At 42.3% G+C, this 25998-nt stretch overlaps 1 protein-coding gene across 2 annotated transcripts in view; it reads right to left on the reverse strand.

The window, feature by feature from the left end:
• Positions 1 to 25998, reverse strand: part of ZNF292 (zinc finger protein 292) — a 97464-nt gene that overhangs the window by 33375 nt on the left and 38091 nt on the right. Inside the window, exons 2-4 of one of the 2 annotated variants that reach the window (XM_065911288.1) lie at positions 13283 to 13437; positions 13016 to 13094; positions 10554 to 10689 (exon numbers count right to left, since the gene is read on the reverse strand). In XM_065911288.1, coding sequence (XP_065767360.1) covers positions 10554 to 10689; positions 13016 to 13094; positions 13283 to 13437 — 370 coding nt within the window. Of the gene's footprint in view, positions 1 to 10553; positions 10690 to 13015; positions 13095 to 13282; positions 13438 to 25998 lie in introns of those variants that run through there. The other variant, XM_065911290.1, reaches the window with a different exon arrangement.

Below are 25998 nucleotides of genomic sequence, written 5' to 3' on the forward strand. Positions count from 1 at the left end.
ACGCGGGCTGTGTGTGTGAACGGGGGCTACGTGTGTGAACGGGGCTAGGTGTGCGAACGGGGGCTACGTGCGAACGGAGGCTGTGTGTGTGAACGCGGGCTGTGTGTGTGAACGGGGCTAGGTGCGCGAACGGGGGCTACGTGCGCAAACGCGGGCTACGTGCGCAAACGCGGGTTGTGTGTGTGAACGGAGGCTGTGTGTGTGAATGTGGGCTACGTGTGTGAACGGGGGCTATGTGTGTGAACGGAGGCTATGTGTGTGAACGGCGTCTACGTGTATGAACACATATAAGTATGTATGTACAAACGGTTCACGTTCCTGTACAGCGGGAACTAACACAGCATTGTAAACCAACTATAATGCCAGTAAAAAACACCAAAAACAAAAAACTCAACTGAAAGAGCAGAATATATAAGCAGATCCTTCTCCCAATAAGATATACAGCTGGTAACTATTCACATGAAAAGATGTTCACAATCATCTGTCTGTAGAGAAACACAAATTAAAGCAATGGGATATCATGACACACCTATCAGAATGGCTGGCCACCTGATGTGAGGAGCTGACTCATGGAAAAGACCCTGATGCTGAGAAAGATTGAGGGCAGGAGGAGAAGGGGACGACAGAGGATGAGATGGTTGGATGCCATCACCGATTCAATGGACATGGGTTTGGGTGGACTCCGGGAATTGGTGATGGACAGGGAGGCCTGGCATGCTGTGGTTCCTAGGGCTGCAAAGGGTCGGACATGACTGAGCAACTGAACTGAAAATTCCCCAAATAGATAAAATCAACTACCAGTGAGAATCTAGAACAGCCTGCAGAATGCTATAGTTGGGCAGCTTTTCACAAAGTAAAATATACTATCTTTCTCCTAGGTATTTACCCAACTCATCTGAAAATTTATCCACAAAAACGTGTATGGAAATATTTATAGCAGTTATATTCATAAATGCCAAAAACTGGTAGAAAACAAGATGTCTTTTAATAGGTGAATGGATAAACAAACTGTGGTACATTCTTACAATGGAATATAATTCAGCGACTTTTTTTTGAGTGAGCTACTAAGTCACTCTAATACATAGATAAATGTTACATGCACATTGTTAAATGAATGAAGGTAGACTGAAAAAGTCCATAAATGTGGATAAGTAATTGTCATCTATTCAGGAGAGGGCTGAATAGGTGAAGCACAGTTAATCTTTTTTAGGGCAATGAAACTATCCTGTATGACACTGTAATGGAGGATACATGATAATATGCATTGGTCAAAACCCAAACAACTTTACGGCAGGAAGGACTCCAAAGGTAGGCAAATTTGAATATGATTTAGGAGGTTGCGAAGCCCAGGACAGATTGCAGAATATGGCAAAAGATTCTATCTTACAAACGTGATGAAAGAACTTCACTGAAAGAGATGGAAGAATGGTCTGCTCACCTAACGGGACAAGAGTCAGTGCAGATATGCAGAGGAGCTGTGTCCACGGATTCCACAGGGGTACAGGTTATCAATTCTGAAACTACTACACATATACTAGGAGTAAGGAAGAAGGAATATATGGATGGTCTGTAGTAAAAAAAGCAAGTCTGAAAATGCTACATACTGTAAGATTCCAACTATATGACATTCTCCTGAAATGAGAGGCTATAGATAATCAAGAAGAGAAGGTCAGAATGATCCAGGTGCAATAGATTAGAGCTGGAGACATCTGTATAACTCTCACATATAGTTTAATACAGATACAACTGGTCACATATACATTTATAAATATGTGTACACACACAGATTAATTATACCTACATACATTTTTTTACTCTGTCTGCTCAGAGTAAACAGAGTTTACTCTGTTCTGCTGAACTAAGGTTCCTTGGAGAAACAGCTGATTCTAGGACTGGAGCAAGAATTATGCCGAATAAACCTGGAGCATCTTGTAGAAACAGAAAACAAGGAAGTACTCAAACAAAAACATAACCCACAACCATGGGGATATGTCAAAGGGACACAGAAGTTAACTTGAAGAGTTCCCAGTGGTTAAAGCTGAACAATTTGATCAACAAAATAGTGTTGGATTATCACCAAAGCATAAAGTAAGTATCAGTGAGTCTATACTAATTAAACGAATAGATAAGAAAGAAAAGACAAATCTCGAGCTTTCTTGGTAATACAGTGGTTAAGAATCTGCCTGGCAATGCAAGCAATTCCAGTTCGATCCCTGGGCTGGGAAGATCCCACAATTAAGTCCAGGTGCCACAACTACTGAATCAGTACTCTAGAGCCCACGAGCCGCAACTGCTGAGCCCAGGAACTGCAACTACGGAAGCTGGCAAGTCTAGAGCCAGTGGTCTGCAACAAGAGAAGCCACAGAAATGAGAGCCCACACACCACAACCAAGAGCAGCCTCCACTCACTTTAACTAAGAGAAAGACCGATGCAGCGATGAAGACCCACTGTAACTAAGAGAAAGCCTGATGCAGCAATGAAGACCCACCGTAACTAAGAGAGAGCCCGATGCAGTGATGAAGACCCACCGTAACTAAGAGAGAGCCCGATGCAGTGATGAAGACCCACCGTAACTAAGACAGAGCCCGATGCAGCGATGAAGAGTCACGGTAACTAAGAGAGAGCCCGATGCAGCGATGGAGACCCACCGTAACTGAGAGAGAGCCCGATGCAGTGATGAAGACCCACCATAACTAAGAGAGAGCCCGATGCTGCGATGAAGACCCACCACAGTCAAAAAATGTTATCTTTAAAAAAGAAAAGACAAATTGCCTGTGGAGAACTCCAAATAATCTGTGTAGATACTGCCTCCTCAAAGGGGTAGAGCTTAACTCTCCAACTCGTAAGTGTGGCCCCTGCATGTGGTGACTTCCTCCCAAAGAGCACAACATGGAAAGGTGGAGAGAATAATATCACAGAGAAAAGCCCAAAAGGCACACGGCCTCAGCCAGCTGACCAACGTCAACACCAACAGTGAGGAAACCTACCTACTACCTCAGCCAGCTGACCAAGGCTAACACCAACAGTGAAGAAATCATGTTGATTATAGGTACCTTTGGTGTGATGACAATGGCACTGGACCTCAGTGATCTTCCTCTCCAAACCCATAAGCCAAGTACTAATCCTGCGAGCAACATCAGACAGATCCCAACTGAGGGAGATTCTACAACACTCTTCAAAACTGACATGATCACCAAAAACAAGGCAAGTCTGAAAATAATGTCACAGCCAAGAGGAACCTAATAAGACATGATGACTAAATGTAATGTGATATCCTGGATGGGACCCTAGAACAGAAGAAGGATATTAGGTAAAAACCAGGGAAATCTGAATAAGGTACAGATTTTAGTTAATGCAAAGTATTGATATTGCATATTAATTGTGAGACACAGATCATACTAATGTACAACAATCATAGCTGGGAAAACTGGTGTGGAGTATTTGGAAAACTATTCTAAAATAGTTCATTTGAAATATGATTACGTCAGGGACTTCCCTGGTGGCCCAGTATGTGAGAATCCTCCTTGAAATGCAGAGGACATGGGCTCAATCTTCTTTTGGGAACTAAGATCCCAAACGCCTGGAGCAACTAGGCCCTGAGCCCCTGAGCCCCAGCTACTGAGCCACACGCCCTGAGACCCTCAGACTCAGCTACTGAGGCCACACGCCATGAGGCCCTCAGCCTCAGCTACCGAGCTCCGCACCCTCAGCCACTGCTACTGAGGCCACGCGCCCTGAGCCCCTCAGCCTCAGCTACCGAGCCACATGCCTTGAGCCCCTGAGCCTCAGCTACCGAGCCACACGCCCTGAGCCCCTCAGCCTCAGCTACTGAGACCACGCCCTGAGTCCCTGAGCCTCAGTTACCGAGCCACGCGCCCTGAGCCCCTCAGCCTCAGCTACGAGCCACACGCCTTGAGCCCCTCAGCCTCAGCTACTGAGACCACCCTCTGAGCCCCTGCGCCTCAGCTACCGAGCCACGCGCCCTGAGCCCCTCAGCCTCAGCTACTGAGACCACTCCCTGAGCCCCTGAGGCTCAGCTACTGAGCCACACGCCCTGAGCCCCTCAGACTAAGCTACTGAGGCCACACGCCATGAGCCCCTCAGCCTCAGCTACCGAGCTACGCACCCTTAGCCACTGCTACCGAGGCCACGCGCCCTGAGCCCCTGAGCCTCAGCTACCGAGCCACATGCCTTGAGCCCCTGAGCCTCAGCTACCGTGTCACACGCCCTGAGCCCCTGCGCCTCAGCTACCGAGGCCACGCCCTGAGACCGAGTCACACGCCCTGAGTCCCTGCGCCTCAGCTACCGAGACCACGCCCTGAGCCCCTCAGCCTCAGCTACTGAGACACACGCCCTGAGACCCTCAGACTCAGCTACCGAGACCACGCCCTGAGCCCCTCAGCCTCAGCTACCGAGTCACACGCCCTGAACCCCTCAGCCTCAGCTACCGAGACACGCGCCCTGAGCCCCTCAGACTCAGCTACCGAGACCACGCCCTGAGCCCCTCAGCCTCAGCTACTGAGACCACTCCCTGAGCCCCTGAGGCTCAGCTACTGAGCCACACGCCCTGAGCCCCTCAGACTAAGCTACTGAGGCCACACGCCATGAGCCCCTCAGCCTCAGCTACCGAGCTACGCACCCTTAGCCACTGCTACCGAGGCCACGCGCCCTGAGCCCCTGAGCCTCAGCTACCGAGCCACATGCCTTGAGCCCCTGAGCCTCAGCTACCGTGTCACACGCCCTGAGCCCCTGCGCCTCAGCTACCGAGGCCACGCCCTGAGACCGAGTCACACGCCCTGAGTCCCTGCGCCTCAGCTACCGAGACCACGCCCTGAGCCCCTCAGCCTCAGCTACTGAGACACACGCCCTGAGACCCTCAGACTCAGCTACCGAGACCACGCCCTGAGCCCCTCAGCCTCAGCTACCGAGTCACACGCCCTGAACCCCTCAGCCTCAGCTACCGAGACACGCGCCCTGAGCCCCTCAGACTCAGCTACCGAGACCACGCCCTGAGCCCCTCAGCCTCAGCTACTGAGACACACGCCCTGAGACCCTGAGCCTCAGCTGCTGAGGCCACGCCCTGAGCCCCTGCGACTCAGCTACCGAGGCCACGCCCTGAGACCGAGTCACACGCCCTGAGTCCCTGCGCCTCAGCTACCGAGACCACGCCCTGAGCCCCTCAGCCTCAGCTACTGAGACACACGCCCTGAGACCCTCAGACTCAGCTACCGAGACCACGCCCTGAGCCCCTCAGCCTCAGCTACCGAGTCACACGCCCTGAACCCCTCAGCCTCAGCTACCGAGACACGCGCCCTGAGCCCCTCAGACTCAGCTACCGAGACCACGCCCTGAGCCCCTCAGCCTCAGCTACCGAGACACGCGCCCTGAGCCCCTCAGACTCAGCTACCGGGCGCCCTGAACCCCTCAGCCTCAGCTACCGAGCCACACGCCCTGAGCCCCTCAGCCTCAGCTACCGGGCGCCCTGAACCCCTCAGCCTCAGCTACTGAGACACACGCCCTGAGCCCCTGAGCCTCGGCTCCTGAGACACACGGCCTGAACCCTGAGCCTCAGCTGCTGAGCCACACGCCCTGAGCCCCTCAGCCTCAGCTACCGGGCGCCCTGAACCCCTCAGCCTCAGCTACTGAGACACACGCCCTGAGCCCCTGAGCCTCAGCTCCTGAGACACACGGCCTGAACCCCGAGCCTCAGCTGCTGAGCCACACGCCCTGAGCCGCTGAGCCTCAGCTACCGAGACCACGCCCTGAGCCCCTCAGCCTCAGCTACGGAGGCCACGCGCCCTGAGCCCCTCAGCCTCAGCTACCGAGACCACGCCCTGAGCCCCTCAGCCTCAGCTACCGGGCGCCCTGAACCCCTCAGCCTCAGCTACCGAGCCACATGCCCTGAGCCCCTCAGCCTCAGCTACCGAGACCACGCCTTGAACCCCGAGCCTCAGCTGCTGAGCCACACGCCCTGAGCCCCTGAGCCTCAGCTACTGAGCCACACGCCCTGAGCCCCTCAGACTAAGCTACTGAGGCCACACGCCATGAGCCCCTGAGCCTCAGCTACCGAGCTACGCACCCTTAGCCACTGCTACTGAGGCCACGCGCCCTGAGCCCCTGAGCCTCAGCTACCGAGCCACATGCCTTGAGCCCCTCAGCCTCAGCTCCTGAGACACACGGCCTGAACCCTGAGCCTCAGCTGCTGAGCCACACGCCCTGAGCCGCTGAGCCTCAGCTACCGAGACCACGCCCTGAGCCCCTCAGCCTCAGCTACTGAGGCCACGCGCCCTGAGCCCCTCAGCCTCAGCTACCGAGACACGCGCCCTGAGCCCCTCAGCCTCAGCTACCGGGCGCCCTGAACCCCTCAGCCTCAGCTACCGAGACACACGCCCTGAGCCCCTGCGCCTCAGCTACCGAGTCACACGCTCTGAGCCCCTGCGTCTCAGCTGCTGAGACACACGCCCTGAGCCCCTGCGTCTCAGTACCGAGCCACGTGCCCTCAGCCCCTGAGCCTCAGCTACGGAGGCCACGCCCTGAGCCCCTCAGCCTCAGCTACTGAGTCACACGCCATGAGCCCCTCAGCCTCAGCTACCGAGGCCACACGCCCTGAGCCCCTCAGCCTCAGCTACTGAGTCACACGCCCTGAGCCCCTCAGCCTCAGCTACCGAGGCCACACGCCCTGAGCCCCTGAGCCTCAGCTCCTGAGACACACGGCCTGAACCCTGAGCCTCAGCCGCCGAGCCACACGCCCTGAGTCCCTGCGCCTCAGCCACCGAGCCACACGCCCTGAGCCCCTGCGCCACACTAGCGCCCGTGAGCAGCACTGAAAGTCTCCCACGATGAAATGAAGATTCTGTGCACTCCAATTAAGACCAGATGCTGTCAGATAAATAAAGAAAAATATTTTAGAAAAGATTAATGTCAGACTAACCTCAATAGTAAACAACCTTACTTAACATAACTCTAGCCAAATAGCTCTTGCAGTCTTTCATCACAGCATCCTTAGAGATAAAAAGGCAGGCCATGGACCAGACACAAGGAAACAGGCCTATGTGGTGAAACAACCATCATCAACGGGCACTGGCCGAAAAACTCAAAGCAAACAAGACAATTTCTCCAAGTATTCCAGGGGCTAGGATTTGGGGTATCACCTTCTCGATGGTCATTATCAAGAACCTGGATGCCAACACAGTGTATGCTAATAATATCTGCTTAAACTTGGAAAGACAAAACCCTGGAAATAACAAAACCAAGATTTAACATAATATGGACAAGCTGCAGAGGCAGAATGCATTTAACACTTTGAAATTTAAGAAAAAAAGAAAAAAGGAGTACTTTGTATGCCAAAATACTATGTATAAAAATGCAAATAATTTGAGTACTATGTATTTTTTAAAAAATTTTTTGTGATTTTAGTAACCTCACTGAGTTTCAAGAATGATAAGGCCACCCAAAAAGGTAATGTCATCATAAGTCACACTAAGATGAAGAGGATGGAGTGCCCGTGACTTCAGAGCCTGCCAGGTCGTACTTGGGGTTCACGTTAAGTTTTGAGAATTACACATGAACGACAAACAAGATGCACCGAAGTCAGAAATCACGTTTGTATACTTAAAGTCACGCCACACCAGGACAGCTTTTAGTCCCTTTAGAGGGACCTGTACCTTGTGAGGTATGCATGGCTTTAGGGGTAGCACTAGAACCAAAAGAGAGCAACTCTAAGTACATAGATCTTCACAATTTACATATTAAAGATTATCTAATATAACAGCAGCTATTAACGGAGTGAATTACATAGTTACCATTCTCTATAAGTGTTCAAACAAAGGCCCATTCATTTTCCAGTGAGTGATGTTTTAGAAGGGAGTTAAAATTGAGTAAAAAATAAATGATCGTTCAGTGCCTTTCCAATTCTGAGATGAAAGGCACTGTAACATGTAAGCCTGAAGTTCCTGTGATAGTCAAAGGCCATCTACTTGAACTACACTGGTTTAATTATTAGAGTTAACGTTATTCTAGGGTACTACAACCTTAAAGTGAAACCAGCATTTTCAATTGAGTCCCACACACCTTCAGTCCCTAAATCAAAGAACATTTCTTGGTTCAGCTGGCCTTTGCACGTGTGCCGTCACGACCAGCGCTTTGCGATCCCACGGACTACAGACTGCCAGACTGCTCTGTCAGGGGATTCTCCAGGCAACAATACTGGAGCGGGTTGCCGTTCCCATCGCTAGGGGATCTTCCTGAACTAGAGATCAAACCCAGACCTCCTGCACTGCAGGTAGATTCTTTACCACTGAGCCGCCTGGCGTTAGCAGTTCTAAAATTAGTCAATAAAAATTAGTTATAAATCAGAATTAAGTTGATTATCCATTGTTCAACTACTACTCAAAACTTCAAACGCTTTGCTATAAACAAACTAACAAACATAGCCTATTACAGTGTACCTATTACTGGCAGAGCTCTAGCTCTCATCAAACGTGCCATAGGCCAGCAGAGGTTAAACCAAGGGTCTGGATAGATGATACAAAAAGCGGAAGTCCCACAGGCTGTGCAACTGCCCAATTTGAAAATGTGAAGAAATTAGCGGACATGCGTCACATTTTAACTACGCCAACACATACTCCGAGTCTGTGTGATTACCCACAGAGTAACTCCCACCAAAGAAGCAGGTCTAAATAACAGGGCCAAATAAAGACTACAGCTGCAGTCTCTCAGTCATGTGACACCTCTCTGGTTACGTCACAAGTCATACTAAGATCTGGCTACCTACAGTCTATCTGCTACTGTAGAAACTCCTTTTGCTTTATAACCCAGATTATTCCAGTAGCTATGCCAGGTGAGGATCATGAAATAAAGGAGCACAGGGATGGGCAGACATCTGTTACAGAAACAATGTCAGGCGCATTGCAACAAGAAAGGACACTGAGCACATATTAAGGTAAATTTTAAATCTCTGCAAAGGCAAAGGTTCTATTTTTCTGCATTAGCATAATGTGTGAGTTTGGCAAAGATGCTCTTCAGAAACTGACAACAGAAAAAAGGACTTAAATCTTTATTTAAGCTAGGTGTGATTTTATTTTATTAGGCTGGGTGCAACATGGCATAATATAAAAAGGACAGAGCTGGGGACCTCCCTCCGATTCCCAGCTCTACTTCACATCACTGACAATGTGATATAGAAAAGACAACTAATCTTTCTGAGCCTGTATTTTCTCACCTGTAAAACAGGGACAAAAAAGATCCTACTTTTCCACAGGATCATTGTGAAGATTAAAAGAAACCAGGCATATGAAAGCACATTACAAACAGCAATAACTACACAATGTAATTTGGTATCATTATTAATATATTATATCCACTATTTCTAAACCTGAGAAGAGTAAAAAGTAGAATTTAATTATAGAAATAAAAACATAGTGGTAATACACTGGGGATAAAAAAATAATACACCAAAGGCAAAAAGCCCCTAAGACTCTCAACCTTTAAATGTTGTTCTTATTATTCTAAATAATGAGGATCTATTTCTCTAAGAATAATGTAACTAATCTATGGAAATACACCAAGGGCAGTAACACAAATGAACTTTCAGTGAATGCCAAGAACCAGACAACACTGCTAAAACTATCCAGAAAGGTGGGGAAATGTTGAGAGAGGAGTCGGGTAGGAAGAGTCAGCTCCGTGAGAAGTTTGGAGATGAGCTGAGAAGTCTTTTGGTAAATGTCAAAGTACCAGAAGAGCTGACGACGGTGAGTTTACTCCTTTCTCAGAGCCTCAGAAACTGCTATCATGGAGCAAAATGCCTAAGCTTTGCCATCAACCAACAAGGAAAGCAACAATAAACAATGGAAGAAACTTATTTATTTCTCTAGTTAAAAACCTTGGGAAAACTTAGGGTGAAATCTGAGCACTTTCCTAAACCATCTCAAGAAAATATCACAGATAATTATGTGTGCTCTTCTTCACAGCACATACAGTTTTTGAACTCTGAACATTAAGTGTTACACATATCAGTGATTTAGCCATCTACTTCTAGTAGGAGACCTGTCAGTTTCAGTTTAACTGGGATCTTTATTGCCTAAGCTCATATAATAACAACAACAAAGCAGGATAAAATAAGTCTGAGAAAAAACTGTTTGAGAAAGAGTGCTAATCTTAGAGGCAGAAGACTTTCTGAGTTACTAGCGTTAATTTTATCTATTTGGAGAAAAATCATTTCACTACCCTACTTTTGCTTCTCCATCTGTCAAATAAGTTATCAAATATAAGCTAGATTGCCACCTGTCAGGATGTTACAGAGGGAATTCCTCTGATAAAATAATGTTGAGAAAAAAACTGAGTTTCTCTGTTACCCTAAGATTACATAACCCTATAAATACATCTTCCCCCAATTAAAAAAAAAAAAGTGAAGGGCCTCAAGCACCTCATATAAAATTTAAATAAAATGGTCCTTCTTGGAATATTCTGGGATTATATCAAAACAATTTTAAGTACTTATTTTCTCTAGTCTAATGATTCTTTTTTCTTTCTCTCTTCTCTCTAGAAAATTTACCTTTATCCTTATCCAATGGTTCCTGGGAAAGAATACTGCACAGTACCGGGTTTTTCCACACCCCAGTCTCTTGAGCTAGAGCAGCTAAAAAATGCAATTCACAGCTGCCATTCTCCATCAGCTTTTCATGAGCTACCTATAAATATTAAATAAACATCCAAAGAATTACAACAGATTTTCAAAACCAAGCTTATCAGCCTTTAAATATAATACTAAACTTTTGAAAAATAAGACTTTAATCTTAAAATTTTCATGTCACATTACAAAGTGCTGCATCTTTCTGATTTTTAAAGATGAATCTCAAGAATAAGAATTATACTAATTATAAATTTTAAATAAATAAAATAAATTTCTAGAAATAAGTTCATATTATTTTTCCCCCAAGATCTAAATCAACAGTAAAGTTATTTCTCGAGGAAGCTATCGGAATATCCATAGCATGAAAGACCTTATACATTTTATATCCTCTGTTGGTAAAAAAATTTTCCGAAAAACTTCTACCATTAACAGATGACAAATTTACAGCAAGGCCTAAATGACAACTTATATACACGTATTTCAATAAAAGGGACTTATGAAAACAACCAAATGTATGACTTTTCATACATTTGTAAGACTGCATAGTTTTAGCAATATCCTATTAAAGCTGACACCGAACCTTGCTTATTTGTTTCCAAGTGTTCGTGCAACTGGCATATTTTTCAGGCCACAAAAGACCAACAATTTTAAATCAATTCAGAAAATGTTTACTGAGAATTTCTGTGGGCCAAGTACCAGGGAAGAGAGCAACTAGTCCCTGCGTTTATGGGGCCTATCCTCTAGTGCGGTAGAGAAATGTTTAGTTAAAACACAGGCAAAATAAAATAAATGTAGTTAAGCCGGTATAAAATAAGTCTGAAGAAGCTCTGAAATGAAAGCAAAGTGTCATGGAAACTCTTAAAGCTCATGCTATGTTTGTATTAACAATCTATTCCTCAAAACCATAAAAATCTCACTGAAACAAGTTCAAGTGCCTTAAGATTTTTTTTTTTTTTTTTTTTGAGCAAATGCCAAGAGCTACCATACTGGGATTTAGTTATTTCCTTCTCATTAACACACATGAAAAAGTATCAAGTAGTGCTATTTCAAAAGGAAAGTTTCAAAGTTTACCTTATGCTGACAAACAAAATTAGTATAAGGAATTCAGTATTATATTTGCAATATAAACTATCTACTTAATTAATTCTGTGGTAGAGTGTATATGAGTACCAAACTATGAAAATAGTTCTGAAACAATCATTTACCTGAAAATAACCACTTGCAGGGAAAAAAAAACCTGAGACACAAGTTATTGATATGCTGAAGTAGAAACTGCATGATCAAAAAGTTAGTTGCAATGTGACACAGAGGACAAGACACTTTCAACAGTTATTAAGTATCTACTATGTGTAAAATACTATGTGAAATCCTATGGTATAAAGACATGAATCCTATCTTTTAAGAATTTTGCACTCGACATAGATTTTAATGTTTAATATTAAAATGTTTAATATTAATATTAAAATTAAAAATATTTTAATATTAAAATAGAAAAGTTGACTTTTCTGCCTAACTACAGTTTATTTCACATGCTTCTAAAATCTGAGACTAATCTACTTTTAATATTTCTTCTATGCAAAAACGTAAGGCCAAAAGGTATTTTAAGAACTCTGGATAGAGGAATAGAGAGACAACTATACTTTCTGAGATTAGCTGGCAGGAACATTCTTTTAAACTAACCAATTAATCAAAATTTACTTGAAGCTATAATATATCCAGCACAATCTAGTGCTTAAACAAAATTTAATATTCTTGAAATTCTCCAAAACAACTAAGAGCTAAACTACGTAGTACTTTTATAAGTAGAATCACAGCGCTAAGTAAAAGAGATGAAGCACGTGTTTTCAGGTACAGGAGAAAGCCTGGGCTGTGGAATAAAGAATCCTGGTTCAAATTACTACTCTGATATTAGCTGTGAAAGTATGGGCTAATAAATACTGTAGAACTGAGCCTCAGTTTCCTCACCTTTAAAATGGGAAAAAATATAACCTACCCCCACAAAGTTTTCATAAGGATTAAATGAGGTATGTTAAATTCTTACAAAGCACACCACAATTTTCAGCAATTAAACTGTTTTTTTTTAAATTGTTTCTAAACACAAATGAGGGCATTTTCTTTTGTGTTCTCTTACTGCCGTGGCAAAGTTCTAATTATTTGATCTTGAAGAACTGTGCAATATTCGATCAATCTACTTAAGTGTATATATTCATTTAATAAACATCTTGAGTATTGACTAGGTGCAAGTCATCACTGTTAATAAGAACAGCAATTAATGTTTGTCATCACTTAAATCTTTTACATTTTAACTATAAATAATTTATTCAGAATAAACAAACTTGCCATAAAATATACCTATGTTAAATCTAGTAGGTAAATATTCTCACCTGCACCAGTGTCTGAAATTGCTCCCACTGCTTATCAGATAATTCAACAGGCAGACACAGCAAAAGTTCAACACAGCTTCTAAAAAAACAAAAAGTTGTAAGGATACAAATAATTATTAAAATTTAAAGTAAAACAAGATAAATAATTCTAATATTATCAGTAGACTCTCCATAGCTATTTAAAATTAAACTATCATAAGACCTGAGATGCAGAGTTAAAACAAAAAGCTTAATCTAAGTTTTTTATTTACTCAAAAGTTTACTTACAATGCCAAGCGTTCCAGAACCAAAGCTACATTTTCACATTCAGAGGTAAGATAAGGTCGGGCTTTCACGTAACTTTGGATAGCCACTGTGTATACCTCCAATAAAGGTAAAGGGTCTTCTGAAGTTTTCCACTTCTCTGCATATTCAAGGAGTGTCTGTTTGGAAGGAATAATAAAAAGTATTCAATGTAAATCAAAATACAGATTGACAAATCAACTGTTTTTCTTTCCTTCCTAGGAAATTTTGAAAAATTATTTTATTTTATAAAATACAGATATACGTATAAACTGCACAGTTTATATGGATTAAAATATTAAAAGTAATAAAGCCACAATCCAGCAGCTCTTTGTAGGAGAAAATAATAGTTAATTCATCCAAAAATAGCATCATTTCATGAAGTATGGTTTTAAATAGTGCAAGCATTCTCTTCTATCTTTCTGAGTCAAAACGCCATCTTTCACCCCCAATTTTCTGAGATTTAAAAATTATTTTAAAAAGAAGATGTGTGGGAAAGTTATATTTGAGCAGGCATGCAGTGAAGAATTTCAAATATTTGTTTTCTATTTTTCATGCAAGGAACATAAAACTCAAAATCTAACAATAAATGAATTACATTATGGCCAGAAAAGACATGAAGTATTTTCAGTTATAAAAAGTAATATTATTTGCATATTACTGCTTTATGACAAGTTTTATCATTAAAAAAATCAATCTAAAGATGTTTGGCATACATAAAATCACTATTAAAGATTTTAAGAATGATTAGAAGTTCAAGAAATTTTTATAATAAAGTGCTTATTTTTTAAAATAAAGAACACTCTTCATTCCTTAATGAAGTAAAGAGTTCAACTATTTTACCTCATCAAAATTATTAAAAGGAAAAACAAAATGCTGCTTATCCTACAGAAGTAAGAAATGGAAGAAACTGGCAGCAGAAATTAGACACCCACTTGTTCTACAGCTATTAAAATCGTTACTTACTAAAAACTATCTAAAAGGTTCTACAATTATGCTAAATGAAGTAGAACTCTAATTAAATGTTTTTATAACATAGAAGATGACCACAATTAGTCCTTCTCACACTTCAAGGTTTAAGACTCATCAACACATGGCAGATTTAGGTGCCATTTCCTAGAAAAAAGGTCATCTTGAAGGAATACTCCATGAGGTCTTGCTTGTACCCTCTGGCATACAGAGGAAGCTGTTTAAAAATGTGCAAGGAGGAAAGTAGGAAGGACAGAATTATATTTTACTATCAAACACTCAAAAGAATTATTACCTTGTCCTCTCTACAGCCCTATAACTACTAGAAGTAGTAAGCAATCAGAGAGAATGAGGAATAGAAAAGGTAACCTGGTAAATTAAAGAGCAACATAGTAACAAATTATTTTTCTGAGTAGTCATATATTCCTAAACCCAGACCATCTCCAAGCTGGACAGAAGCACAAATTACTTGAAGGCCTAGTACTTGGAACTGGCATGTGAAACAAGGGCAGTCTGTGGGACTGAGTCCTTTCCCTGTGGAGTACGACCTAACTGAACTGAACTGGAGGACACCTATTTGGCGTCAGAGAGTTTGAGAAGCGGTACTGGAAAAAATGCCATGTGTTTATAAAGTTGTCAGTACAAATCTCTCAATAGGACTTGGAAAAATCAAAACAAAACCTACCAACTGAATGGAAAAATCTGCATTCTGGAACTGTCTTGTGATTATCCCTCTATTTCTAGGAATAAAACTTAGCATGACGTTCTGTGTCTAAAAAAATGTTAAATGTGCAAATGTCATGGTTGGTTTTAGTGTTTTCCTTGGTTATGCAGGAGACATAAGAAACCCGGGTTCGAGCCCTGGGTCAGGAAGATCCCCTGGAGAAGGGAATGGCTACCCACTCCAGTATTCTTGCCTGGGAAATTCCATGGACAGAGGAGCCTGCTAGGCTACAGTCTCCAGGGCCACAAAGAATCTGACACAACTGAGTGTCTAACACTTCACTTTGGTTATTTTATGATATGATGATATGATGCAGGATGATGCCACTGACACCTTCAAGGTTTTTGAAACTGTAACACCAACCATGAACAGTATGAAAAGGCAAAAAGATAGGACACTGAAAAGATGAACTCCCCAGGTCAGTAGGTGCCCAATATGCTACTGGAGACCAGTGGAGAAATAACTCCAGAATAAAATGAAGAGACGAAGAGACGGAGCCAAAGCAAAAACAACACCCAGCTGTGGGTGTGACTGGTGATGGAAGTAAAGTCTGATGGTCTAAAGAGCAATACTACATAGGAACCGGGAAAGTTAGGTCCATGAATAAAGGCAAACTGGAAGTGATCAAACAGGAGATGGCAATAGTGAACACTGACATTTTAGGAACTGGTGAACTAAAATGTACTGGAATGGGAGAATTTAACTCAGATGACCATTATATCTACAACTGTGGGCAAGAATTCCTTAGAAGAAATGGAGTAGTGATCACAGTCAACAAGAGTCTGAAATGCAGTACTTGGATGCAATCTCAAAAACAACAGAATGATCTCTGTTCGTTTCCAAGGCAAAACATTCAGTATCGCAGTAATCCAAGTCTATACCCCGACCAGTAATGCTCAAGTTGAACAGTTCTATGAAGACCTACAATCTTCTAGAACTATCACTCCAAAAAGATGTCCTTTTTATTACAGGGGCCTGAAATGCAAGAGTAGGAAGGCAAGAGATACCTGGAGCAACAGGTAAATTTGGCCTTGGGAATAAAAAATAAAGCAGGGCAAAGGCTAACAGAGTTTTGCCAAGAGTACGCACAGGTCATAGCAAACACTCTCTTACAACAATACAAGAGAGGACTCTACACATGGACATCACCAGGTGGTCAATATTGAAATCAGATTGATTACATTCTTTGCAGCCAAAGATGGAGAAGCTCCCTACAGTTAGTAAAAACAAGACGGGGAGTTGACAGTGGCTCAGATCATGAACTCCTTATTGCAAAATTCAGACTGAAATTGAAGAAAATAGGGAAAGCCACTAAGACCACTCAGGTATGACCTAAATAAAATCCCTTATGCTTATACAGTGGAAGTAAACAAATAGATTCTGTGGAAAATTATTCAAGAAATGGGAATACCAGACTACCTGACCTGCCTCTTGAGAAACTTGTATGCAGGTCAGGAAGCAACAGTTAGAATTGGACATGGAACAACAGACTGCTTCCAAATAGGAAAAGGAGTACGTCAAGGCTGTATATTGTCACCCTGCTTATTTAACTTATATGCAGAGTACTTCATGAGAAACACTAGGGTGGAAGAAGCACAAGCTGGAATCAAGATTGCCGGGAGAAATATCAATAACCTCAGATATGCAGATGATACCACCCTTACGGCAGAAAGTGAAGAGGAACTAAAAAGCCTCTCCATGAAAGTGAAAGAGGAGAGTGAAAAGGTTGGCTTAAAACTCAACATTCAGAAAACTAAGATCATGGCATCTAGTCCCATCACTTCATGGCACATAGATGGGGAAACAATGGGGACAGACTATTTTTGGGGGCTCCAAAATCACTGCAGATGGTGACTGCAGCCATGAAATTAAAAGATGCTTGCTCCTTGGAAGAAAAGTTATGACCAACCTAGACAGCCTATTAAAAAGCAGAGACATTACTTTGCCAAAAAAGGTTCATCTAGTCAAAGCTATGGTTTTTCCAGCAGTCATGTATGGATATGAGAGATGGACTATAAACAAGAATAGATGCTTTTGAACTGTGGTGTTGGAGAAGACTCTTGAGAGTCCCTTGGACTGCAAGGAGATCCAACCAGTCCATCTAAAGGAAATCAACCCTCAATATTCACTGCAAAGACTGATTCATTGGAAGACCAAAGCTGAAAACTCCAATACTTTGGCCACCTGATGTGAAGACTAACTCATTTGAAAAGACCCTGATGCTGGGAAAGATTGAAGGCGGGAGGAAAAGGGGGTGACAAGAAGATAATAAGATGGTTGGATGGCATCACCAACTCAATGGACATGAGTTTGAGTAACCTCCAGGAGTTGGTGATGGACAGGGAGGCTGGGAGTGCTGCAGTCCATGGGTCGCTGAGTCGAACACAACTGAGCGACTGAACTGAACTGATCCATATAATTCTTACTTCAGCTAGCACCTGTCTCTCTACTGAAGATCATTAAATACTATTTTCCTTTTTCTGGAAAAAGAAGTTTGGATGTCTAGGGAATTTCATGCCTGGCAAATGTTAACATGGGTTTGATCAAACACTTAGGTTTCCCCTATTAATTCTCTTGCAGTAATAAATCAATCTTGTAATAGTTTTAACTTTTCCTGGAAAAGAAAATAATGTATTGACTTCCTAAAAGTTTTGAAATTATAAGTTTCTTCCTTTTCTTGTCTCCCAATCAATCCCCTTTCAAAAAAAACCCTTAAAAAACTACATATATCTACATGTGTGTATATATATCTACATTTTGCCCAGGCTCTACATTTCTTGATATATCTGGCTCTGCACAGGGTACTTATATACCTTTTTTCCTTTACATAACTGAGTTCTACTGTCCAGTTATAACCAAAGATGAGTTATTTTAGGTATAACAAGGTCTGAATTGATGAGAAAAATAACTGACAAATCACAGAATGTTAGAACCATAAAGCACGTTAAAAATTATATACTTTCACCTCATTTATAGATGAAGAAAGAGGGAGAGAAAGCAGATTCTGGTGAAAAGCAAAGCTCTTAGGTGGCTGCTTAATGATCTGGGACTAAGTGTATTAATAATTAAGGGAAAGGGTAGAAGAAAAGGATCACAGCAGATGATGAGATGGTATGAAAAAAATAAAACTGCCATGCTTGTTCTGATGACTTACAAGGGAATAAGTTTCAAAGCTGGGCTAAAAAAACAAATGTCTATTTTTACAAAGCTATGAGTTGATACGCAAACTGGTTAGTGTACAGATTGATAGTAGAGCTTCCCCTGTTTCTCAAGACCCTAAAATTAGCAGGACCACCATGGAAATGGAAGCATTCCCAACACGTTTGGCTAATAAACTATGCTTTCTTCAACTAAAAAAGTTATTTTTATCTACTGCCTTAATCTATACAAAACCTTTCGTTTCAGGCAGGAATTTCAGAATAATCACTCATATTCTTTACGCAGAATCAGAATAGATCTTAAAGATCACTTAATTTTGTTTTATGAAGTTGAGTGACCTGCAATTCGAATATTAACTGAATCAGTAATTAGCAAAGCCAGGTAGCCTCACTCTCAATGAAACATTCTGTCCGCTACATACTGTTTGTGGCAATGTCACAGAACCATAAATCTGCAGGTTACTTTATTATTTCAATTATTCCTCCTAACTTTATGAGGTTATGGCCGGTTTATCCAATTTGCCAGTCATATTTCAGGTGAAAGTAAGGAGACCCAACTCAAAGCAGCAGAATCAGTAAGAAAGGTTTCCCACATAGTAAGACATTAAGAGGAAGGACAGGCTGCCGGACTGGTTAGTTCAGCAGCTCAACAGTATCTCCAAGGACCCATCTCTGCCGTTACTCTGCATCCTGCTCCCACCCAATCCCGAGGTCTCAGCAAAAACCAGAAGGTGAGACCACCACTTCATGTGCCTCTTTTGAAGGAACAAAGAAACCTTTTTCAGAAACCAAAAGCCCAATTCTGTCAGTAAATTTTTCCTCCAGTCTCAATGACTAGAATCTCATCACATGCCTATGTAAAAATCACACAGCCATTGAGAGAAAATGGACACATGTACGACTGAGTCCCTCTGGTGTCCACCTGGGACCATCACAGCACTGTTAATCTGCTACACTCCAACACAAAATAAAAAGCTAAAAAAATCACACAGTATAAAGGACTCCATGGTTGACTTTTAAACCAATCAAACGGCACTCTCCAAGGTTCCTATTTTAAAAGAAAAATGTGTGAGCAAAATCAGGGTTCTATTAGAAAGTGGGGAGGGCCTAAGCCTCACACTTGGGTTGTCCCTCCAATGATCTTGTGTTCAAGAATGAGTAAGTCTGTATGTCTGTGTGTGATGCTTTCATATTTACATATACAGACAGAAATGGACAAAGATAAAAGCCATCGTGAACTGATTTGGAGAGGCATATGGGAGGAGATAGTATAGAAGAGATAGGAAAAGAAATCTGTAAGTCTTCCTACAAGGCAAGACTGCTTCCATTAGAGTAAACTATAAGCTTAGTAAGCAAATTTAAACCTGTGGTCTATGAAGCATGGGTTCCTTGGCGGCTCAGACAGTAAAGAGTCCACCTGCAACGTGGGAGACCTGGGTTTGATCCCTGGGTTGGTAAGATCCCCCGGAGGAGGGCATGGCAGTCCACTCCAGTGTTGTTGCCTGGACAATCCTCATGGACAGAGGAGCCTGGGGGGCTGCAGCCCACGGGGTCACAGAGAGTCGGACACGACTGAGGGACTAAGCACAGCACAGCGCCCAGAATGACGGACGGAACTCGGGATCAGATGCTTAACGTGGGCGGTGAACAGCACTCACGACACAGTCACTGCACGCCAGACACGGCTCTTCAAGTATCACATGGAACACCCATTACCAGTTAGATAAATTACAGCCATGTGCTGATATTAAAATGGACAAAGGTACGAAATGAGTAAGCCCCAAGATCACAGAGCTAGACAGAGAGAGGAGATTCAAACCTTAATAGTCTGACTTCAGAGCCTGAATTCTCAAATACTATGCTCTACATTTCTAGAAAAATAAAGCGCTGATTCAGAGCCAAAGTAACAAATCTGAAGACGTGTCACACAAAACAAGAGTTTTATTCTTTGTGGCCTCAGAGGAAAAACCAAGAGCACTAGGTTAAAGTTTTACGATAAATCTCTGCTTCCTATCAGACTGACCCTGCAAGAGAGCTAACCAAAAACTGAACAGGTTGGCCTCCTGGGACAGGTGGATCTATCACTGACGTTACTCAAGCAGGAGCAAAATGGCTCTGAGTTTAGACTGCGATAAATAAAGGAGTCATACTTAGGAGACACATTCCATCATGCCAAAAGAGAGTATACTAGTGGGGATGGGGGGAGCCCCTAAACTGGGTATTCACAGAGGTTTTGACTGATGGGCATATTGTTTAAAAATTATTTTAGTTTCTAACATTTAGAAATCGTAAGTTTACAGAGAGTCTGGATTTCTAACTTTTTCCGATTTGGACAACGTAGAAAGCCTGGGTTCATATCCCAGCACCGCAACGACTGGCGGAAGCTGAGGCACTAGTTCTCGGCTGCTGGAGCCCTCACCGCGCCGTCTCCCTCTTGAAGGGACCCAGTGGATTCCCACAAGTCAACTGTGTCATCACCGCAATTCTATAGTGTGTATCAGGTAGCAGGCCTGGGGTCTGAGAAAGAAATACAAGCAAAAGACAGGTTCAAGGGTCACATTCCAGCAGGATCTCTAAAACAGTGTTTCTCAACCTCTTTTTCATTCTCATCTGCTCCTATGGAGACTTGACTCTTTTTCCTAACTGGCCCCCACCCCCAATGAAACTGTAATACCACAAATGTACTATATATCTGTTTAGGGACCACAAACTATTATAATATCTAAAATTCTTTTTACTCCCTGAGAACCAATTGTGTCCCCCTGAGAACAAAAATGCACATTTAATAGTCTGGCTAAGTTGATTTATTATTATAGGTCAGCAGAGACTAAAATACCTATAGGGATAAAGCCAGTATAGATTGTAATTTCCAGAAGCTTCTTTTAGTTCCTCTCATGATTATTAGGAGAAAAAACAAAAGAGGAACAAAACCACAGGAGTGTTCAATCTAATGAGCACGAGGATTAAATTACACTACTGTCCTATGTAAAGGCAAGACTGGAGTGTTGGATATGTTTATACTGTTACATGCATGGTCCAATTTCAGTTTACATCTACGATTCCCTAGAGTGCATGTTTTCAAAAGTTTTGACCTCAAAACCATTTACTTTCTTAAAAATTACTGAGAAATCCAAAGTGTTTGTTTATGAAGGCTGTAACTATTGATTTTTACCATGTGAGAATTAGACATGAAAACTGAGATGTTTAATTATATACTTATAAATGGATTTAAAATAACAAGAAACTCATCCTATGTTACTATCAATACGGTATTTTTAATGAAAAATTTTTTTCAAAAAATTAGAAGAGTGGTATTTTTTTACATTTTTCAAATCTCTTCAATGTTTGACTTAATAGAAAAGAGGAAGATTCTCTTATCTATCTCTGCATTTAATCTGCTGCAATATCACACATCATGTAACCTCCAGAAAAACTCCACTGGACAAAAGTGAAAGAAACAACAGGTTTTTCACTTTTTTGTACCCACTGAGTCTGAGTGTGGGTGATACTCTTTCAGAATTTCAAACTTGCTAAATGTTACTTTAAGGTTTTGTGTGAAAATGGTGGATCTAGACACATACAATTTGTACTTTGCTCCCTTCAAACCTCACTAAATCAAGAGTAATTTTTTTAAGTGACATAAACTTACAAGGACTAAGAAAACAGGAGTAGGGGGAAGATAAACAAAATTTTAAACACTGGAAAGCATATGGAAGATTCAAACTCTGAGGAAAATGACTCCTAAGTAAGTAGGGTTTAGGTAAAGAGCTAATCCTTCGGAATCACCAAAGGGCTCAAGAACTGGAGCATCTGGTGCTTCTGGCAATGGGGCAAAGGTGAGACAGAATGCCAGGGCTGTGCAGGCAGCTGGCCACGCTGATTTCTGCGTCCTCTCCAGTGTCAGGTGACCTGAGCTGGGCACCACCACAGTCGCCAGCAGTTTATTCTGGAGAGAATCAGAGAAAGATACCTGCATGAGATGAGGGGAGCGTTCAGTTCAGTTCAGTTGCTCAGTCCTTCAGTCATGTCCGACTCTTTGCAACCCCATGGACCGCAGCACTCCAGGCTTCCCTGTCCATCACCAACTCCCTGAGCTTGCTCAAACTCGTCCGTCGAGTTGGTGATGCCATCCAACCATCTCATCCTCTGTCGTCCCCTTCTCCTCCTGCCTTCAATCTTTCCCAGCATCAGGGTCTTTTCAAATGAGTCAGTTCTTCGAATCAGGTGGCCAAAGTATTTGGAGTTTCAGCTTCAGCATCAGTCCTTCCAATGAATATTCAGGATTGATCTCCTTTAGGACAGACTGGTTGGATCTCATTGCTGTCCAAGGGATTCTCAAGAGTCTTCTCCAACACCACAGTTCAAAAGCATCAATTCTTTGGCACTCAGCTTTCTTTATAGTCCAACTCTCATATCCATATATGACCACTGGAAAAACCATAGCTTTGACTAGATGGACCTTTGTTGGCAAAGTAATGTCTCTGCTTTTTAATATGCTGCCTAGGTTGGTCATAACTTTTCTTCCAAGGAGTAAGCATCTTTTAATTTCAAGGCTGCAGTCACCATCTGCAGTGATTTTAGAGCCCCCCAAAATAAAGTCTGTCACTGTTTCCATTGTTTTCCCATCTATGTGCCATGAAGTGATGGGACCAGATGCCATGATCTTAGTTTTCTGAGTGTTGAACTTTAAGCCAACTTGTTCACTCTCCTCTTTCACCATCATCAAGAGGCTCTTTAGTTCTTCTTCACTTTCTGCCATAAGGGTGGTGTCATCTGCAGATATTTGTCCCAGCAATCTTGATTCCAGCTTGTGCTTCATCCAGCCCAGCATTTCTCATGATGTACTCTGCATATAAGTTAAATAAGCAGGGTGACAATATACAGCCTTGACGTACTCCTTTTCCTATTTGGAACCAGTCTGTTGTTCCATGTCCAGTTCTAACTGTTGATTCCTGACCTGCATACAGGTTTCTCAAGGGGCAGGTCAGGTGTCTGGTATTCCCAACTTTTGAAGAATTTTCCACAGTTTGTTGTGATCCACATAGTCTAAGGCTTTGGCATAGTCAATAAAGCAGAAATAGATGTTTTTCTGGAACTCTCTTGCTTTTTCAATAATCCAATGGATGTTGGCAATTTGATCTCTGGTTCCTCTGCCTTTTCTAAAACCAGCTTGAACATCTGGAAGTTCACGGTTCACGTATAGCTGAAGCCTGGCTTGGAGAATATTGAGCATTACTTTACTAGCATGTGAGATGAGTGCAATTGTGCGGTAGTTTAAGCATTCTTTGGCATTGCCTTTCTTTGGGATTGGAATGAAAACTGACCTTTTCCAGTCCTGTGGCCACTGCTGAGTTTTCCAAATACTGACTATAGAGACAACTTCCCTTCTTGAGTTCCTTTCTCCTCATAATTGCCAAAATCTCCTTAGATGAGTCATTCTCAGGAAATTCAAGAGAAGACCCAAGGATTCTGAAACAAAGTCTTCCACCATGAAAAGAAAACAGCTGAACCCCCTTATGGTTAAGGTCACAACAAACCCCATGCATGGGCTTGGCGTTCTCAGTGGGTTTGTTGGTGGTACGCCTTTAAGTGGGGCTTCCCAGCTGACTCAGTGGGAAGAATCCACCCACCAGGGCGACTTTCCCTGGTCAGGAAGGTTCCTGGGGAAGGGAATGGCACCCCACCCCAGTACTCCTGCCGAGAAAACCCCATGGACAGAGGAGCCTAGCGGGCTGCCTCCATGGTGCTGCAGACGTGGACGTGACTGAGCACGCTTACACACACACCCCTTTAAAGAACGGGAGCCAAGACAAACTAGTGTGAAAGGAAACTTGGAGTAAAAACAAGAAGACAAGATTCCCAGAAACCATCATTAATATCTAGGGGTCAGAGAATGTATTAGACCTGTGAATAAAAACGCCACATCATAAAGGAATATTTATAGAGAAAAGATTTAAATTAAAAATATAATAGCAGAAATTAAAACCTCAAAGAGTTGGAAGATAAATTGAGGAAATTTACCCCAAAATTAAAAGGTACAGGAAAGAAAAGGTAAGAAGATCTGGAGAAGAGCGGTAGAGATCTCAAAATCAACAACAGGAATTCCAGAAGTTAGAACAGAAAAACAGAGGGGAAATCAAAGAACTAATTCGAGTTAATTTCCTAGAATCTAAGGACACAAATTCTAAGAATCGAAAGACCCACTGAGTGCACAGCACAATCACTTAAATTAGACCTGTATCAAGGCACTACCTTCATAAAATTCTGGCACTCAAGGACAGAGAAGATCAAAACAAACTTCAGAGAAGACTGGGGGCAGAGCAGATTTCTCAACAGCAGCACTGGAGCCAAAGGAAAATGAGGCACTCCATGAAAAATTGAAGGGGAATCACTTCTGCCCAACTACCACAGGTAGTAAGGCAGAAAAGTCATTTTCAGACATGCAAGTTTTCAAAAAGTTCAACGTGTAGGCGTCTTTTTTCCACAATGCTACTGAAGAGAGAGTTTCATCAAAATGAGAGGAGATAAACTAAGGAAGGAATGAAAATGATATCTAGGAAAAAGGGAAACAGCAGAGAGGTAAAGAAGAATCATCCCAAGAAGACAATGGGCCTGAAAAATAACTACCACATATCAGATGACTCTAGGACAAATTTCCTCAAGATGAACTTAACAGACTACCTCACGTGCCTGAATAAGCTGAGAGGAGATTTATATAACTGAGGGAGAGTCTGGATTGAACTAGTGAGGTAAACATAGAATATTCAGCTAAGAAAATAAGGTAATTTAAGTATATTAACCTGTACTCAGCAATTAGAGAATGCACATTCTTTAAAAATGCAAAACATTTACAAAAACTGACTCCACACTCACGGTCACAATAATAACAAAGAATTTTATACACACTGCACATTCTTTGAACACAAAGCAATAAAGCTAGAAAATATTAACAAGATACACCTACAAAGAAAACTACAAATTTGAAATTTTTTAAGCGCATTTTTTAAAAGCATTTTTATTTTCTCTTGGAGTGCAGCGGAGTGACACAGCTGTGTGAGGTTTCAGGTGTACAGTAGACTCAGCTACACGTGTTTGATTCGTTATACAATAGTGTCACCTACTCTTTTCTCAAATTCTTCTCCCGTTTAGGTTATCACAGAGCACCGACAAGGGCCCCTCGTGCTGTCCTTGTTGGCTACATCTATTTTAAATATAGGAGTGTGCACATGTCAATCCCGAATTCCAAATCTATCCCTCCCTCCCTTGTGTGACTTTCTAAATCAAGGGGGGAAGAAATCGTAACAGAAATCAGAGAATACTCAGATCTGAATTATAGCCAAAATACATAAAAATCTGCAGGATGCAGCTAAAGCAATCTTAAGAGGGAAATTTATAGATGCATATGTTTGGACTTTAAGTTGTGCTATAGCTTAAAAAAAAGTAAATTTGTTCCAACACAGTATGAGCAAAACATTAAACTTCTATTTGCCTATGTGTGATTTTTTCAGTGAGAAACACTAGGTGAAACTGGAAAAGTACGGCTGAACTAAGCTGTGTGGGAAAACAGAAAATGCACACAACTCAAACATGTACCAGCTATGTCAGTTCAGCGGTGTGTGATGGGCCATATCTATCCACACATGGTTTCAACTTTCTGTCCGTTTCCAGAGAATTCTCTTCCCACCTCCTCCCCTTAACTCGCGACCTGCAACCCTTCCGACACCCACTGCTACAAAGTCTAGGTCTTTCTCAAGGAAAGCACCATGTTTGCTTTATCTCTGTCTTAACCACTAAATAGATACAAAATGGTGCTGCAGTTCTTACAAGACTCCATGGGTGACAATGATGAA

The sequence above is a fragment of the Muntiacus reevesi genome, chromosome 19 (genome assembly GCF_963930625.1).
Source record: "Muntiacus reevesi chromosome 19, mMunRee1.1, whole genome shotgun sequence".
NCBI classification, from domain to species: Eukaryota; Metazoa; Chordata; class Mammalia; order Artiodactyla; family Cervidae; genus Muntiacus; species Muntiacus reevesi.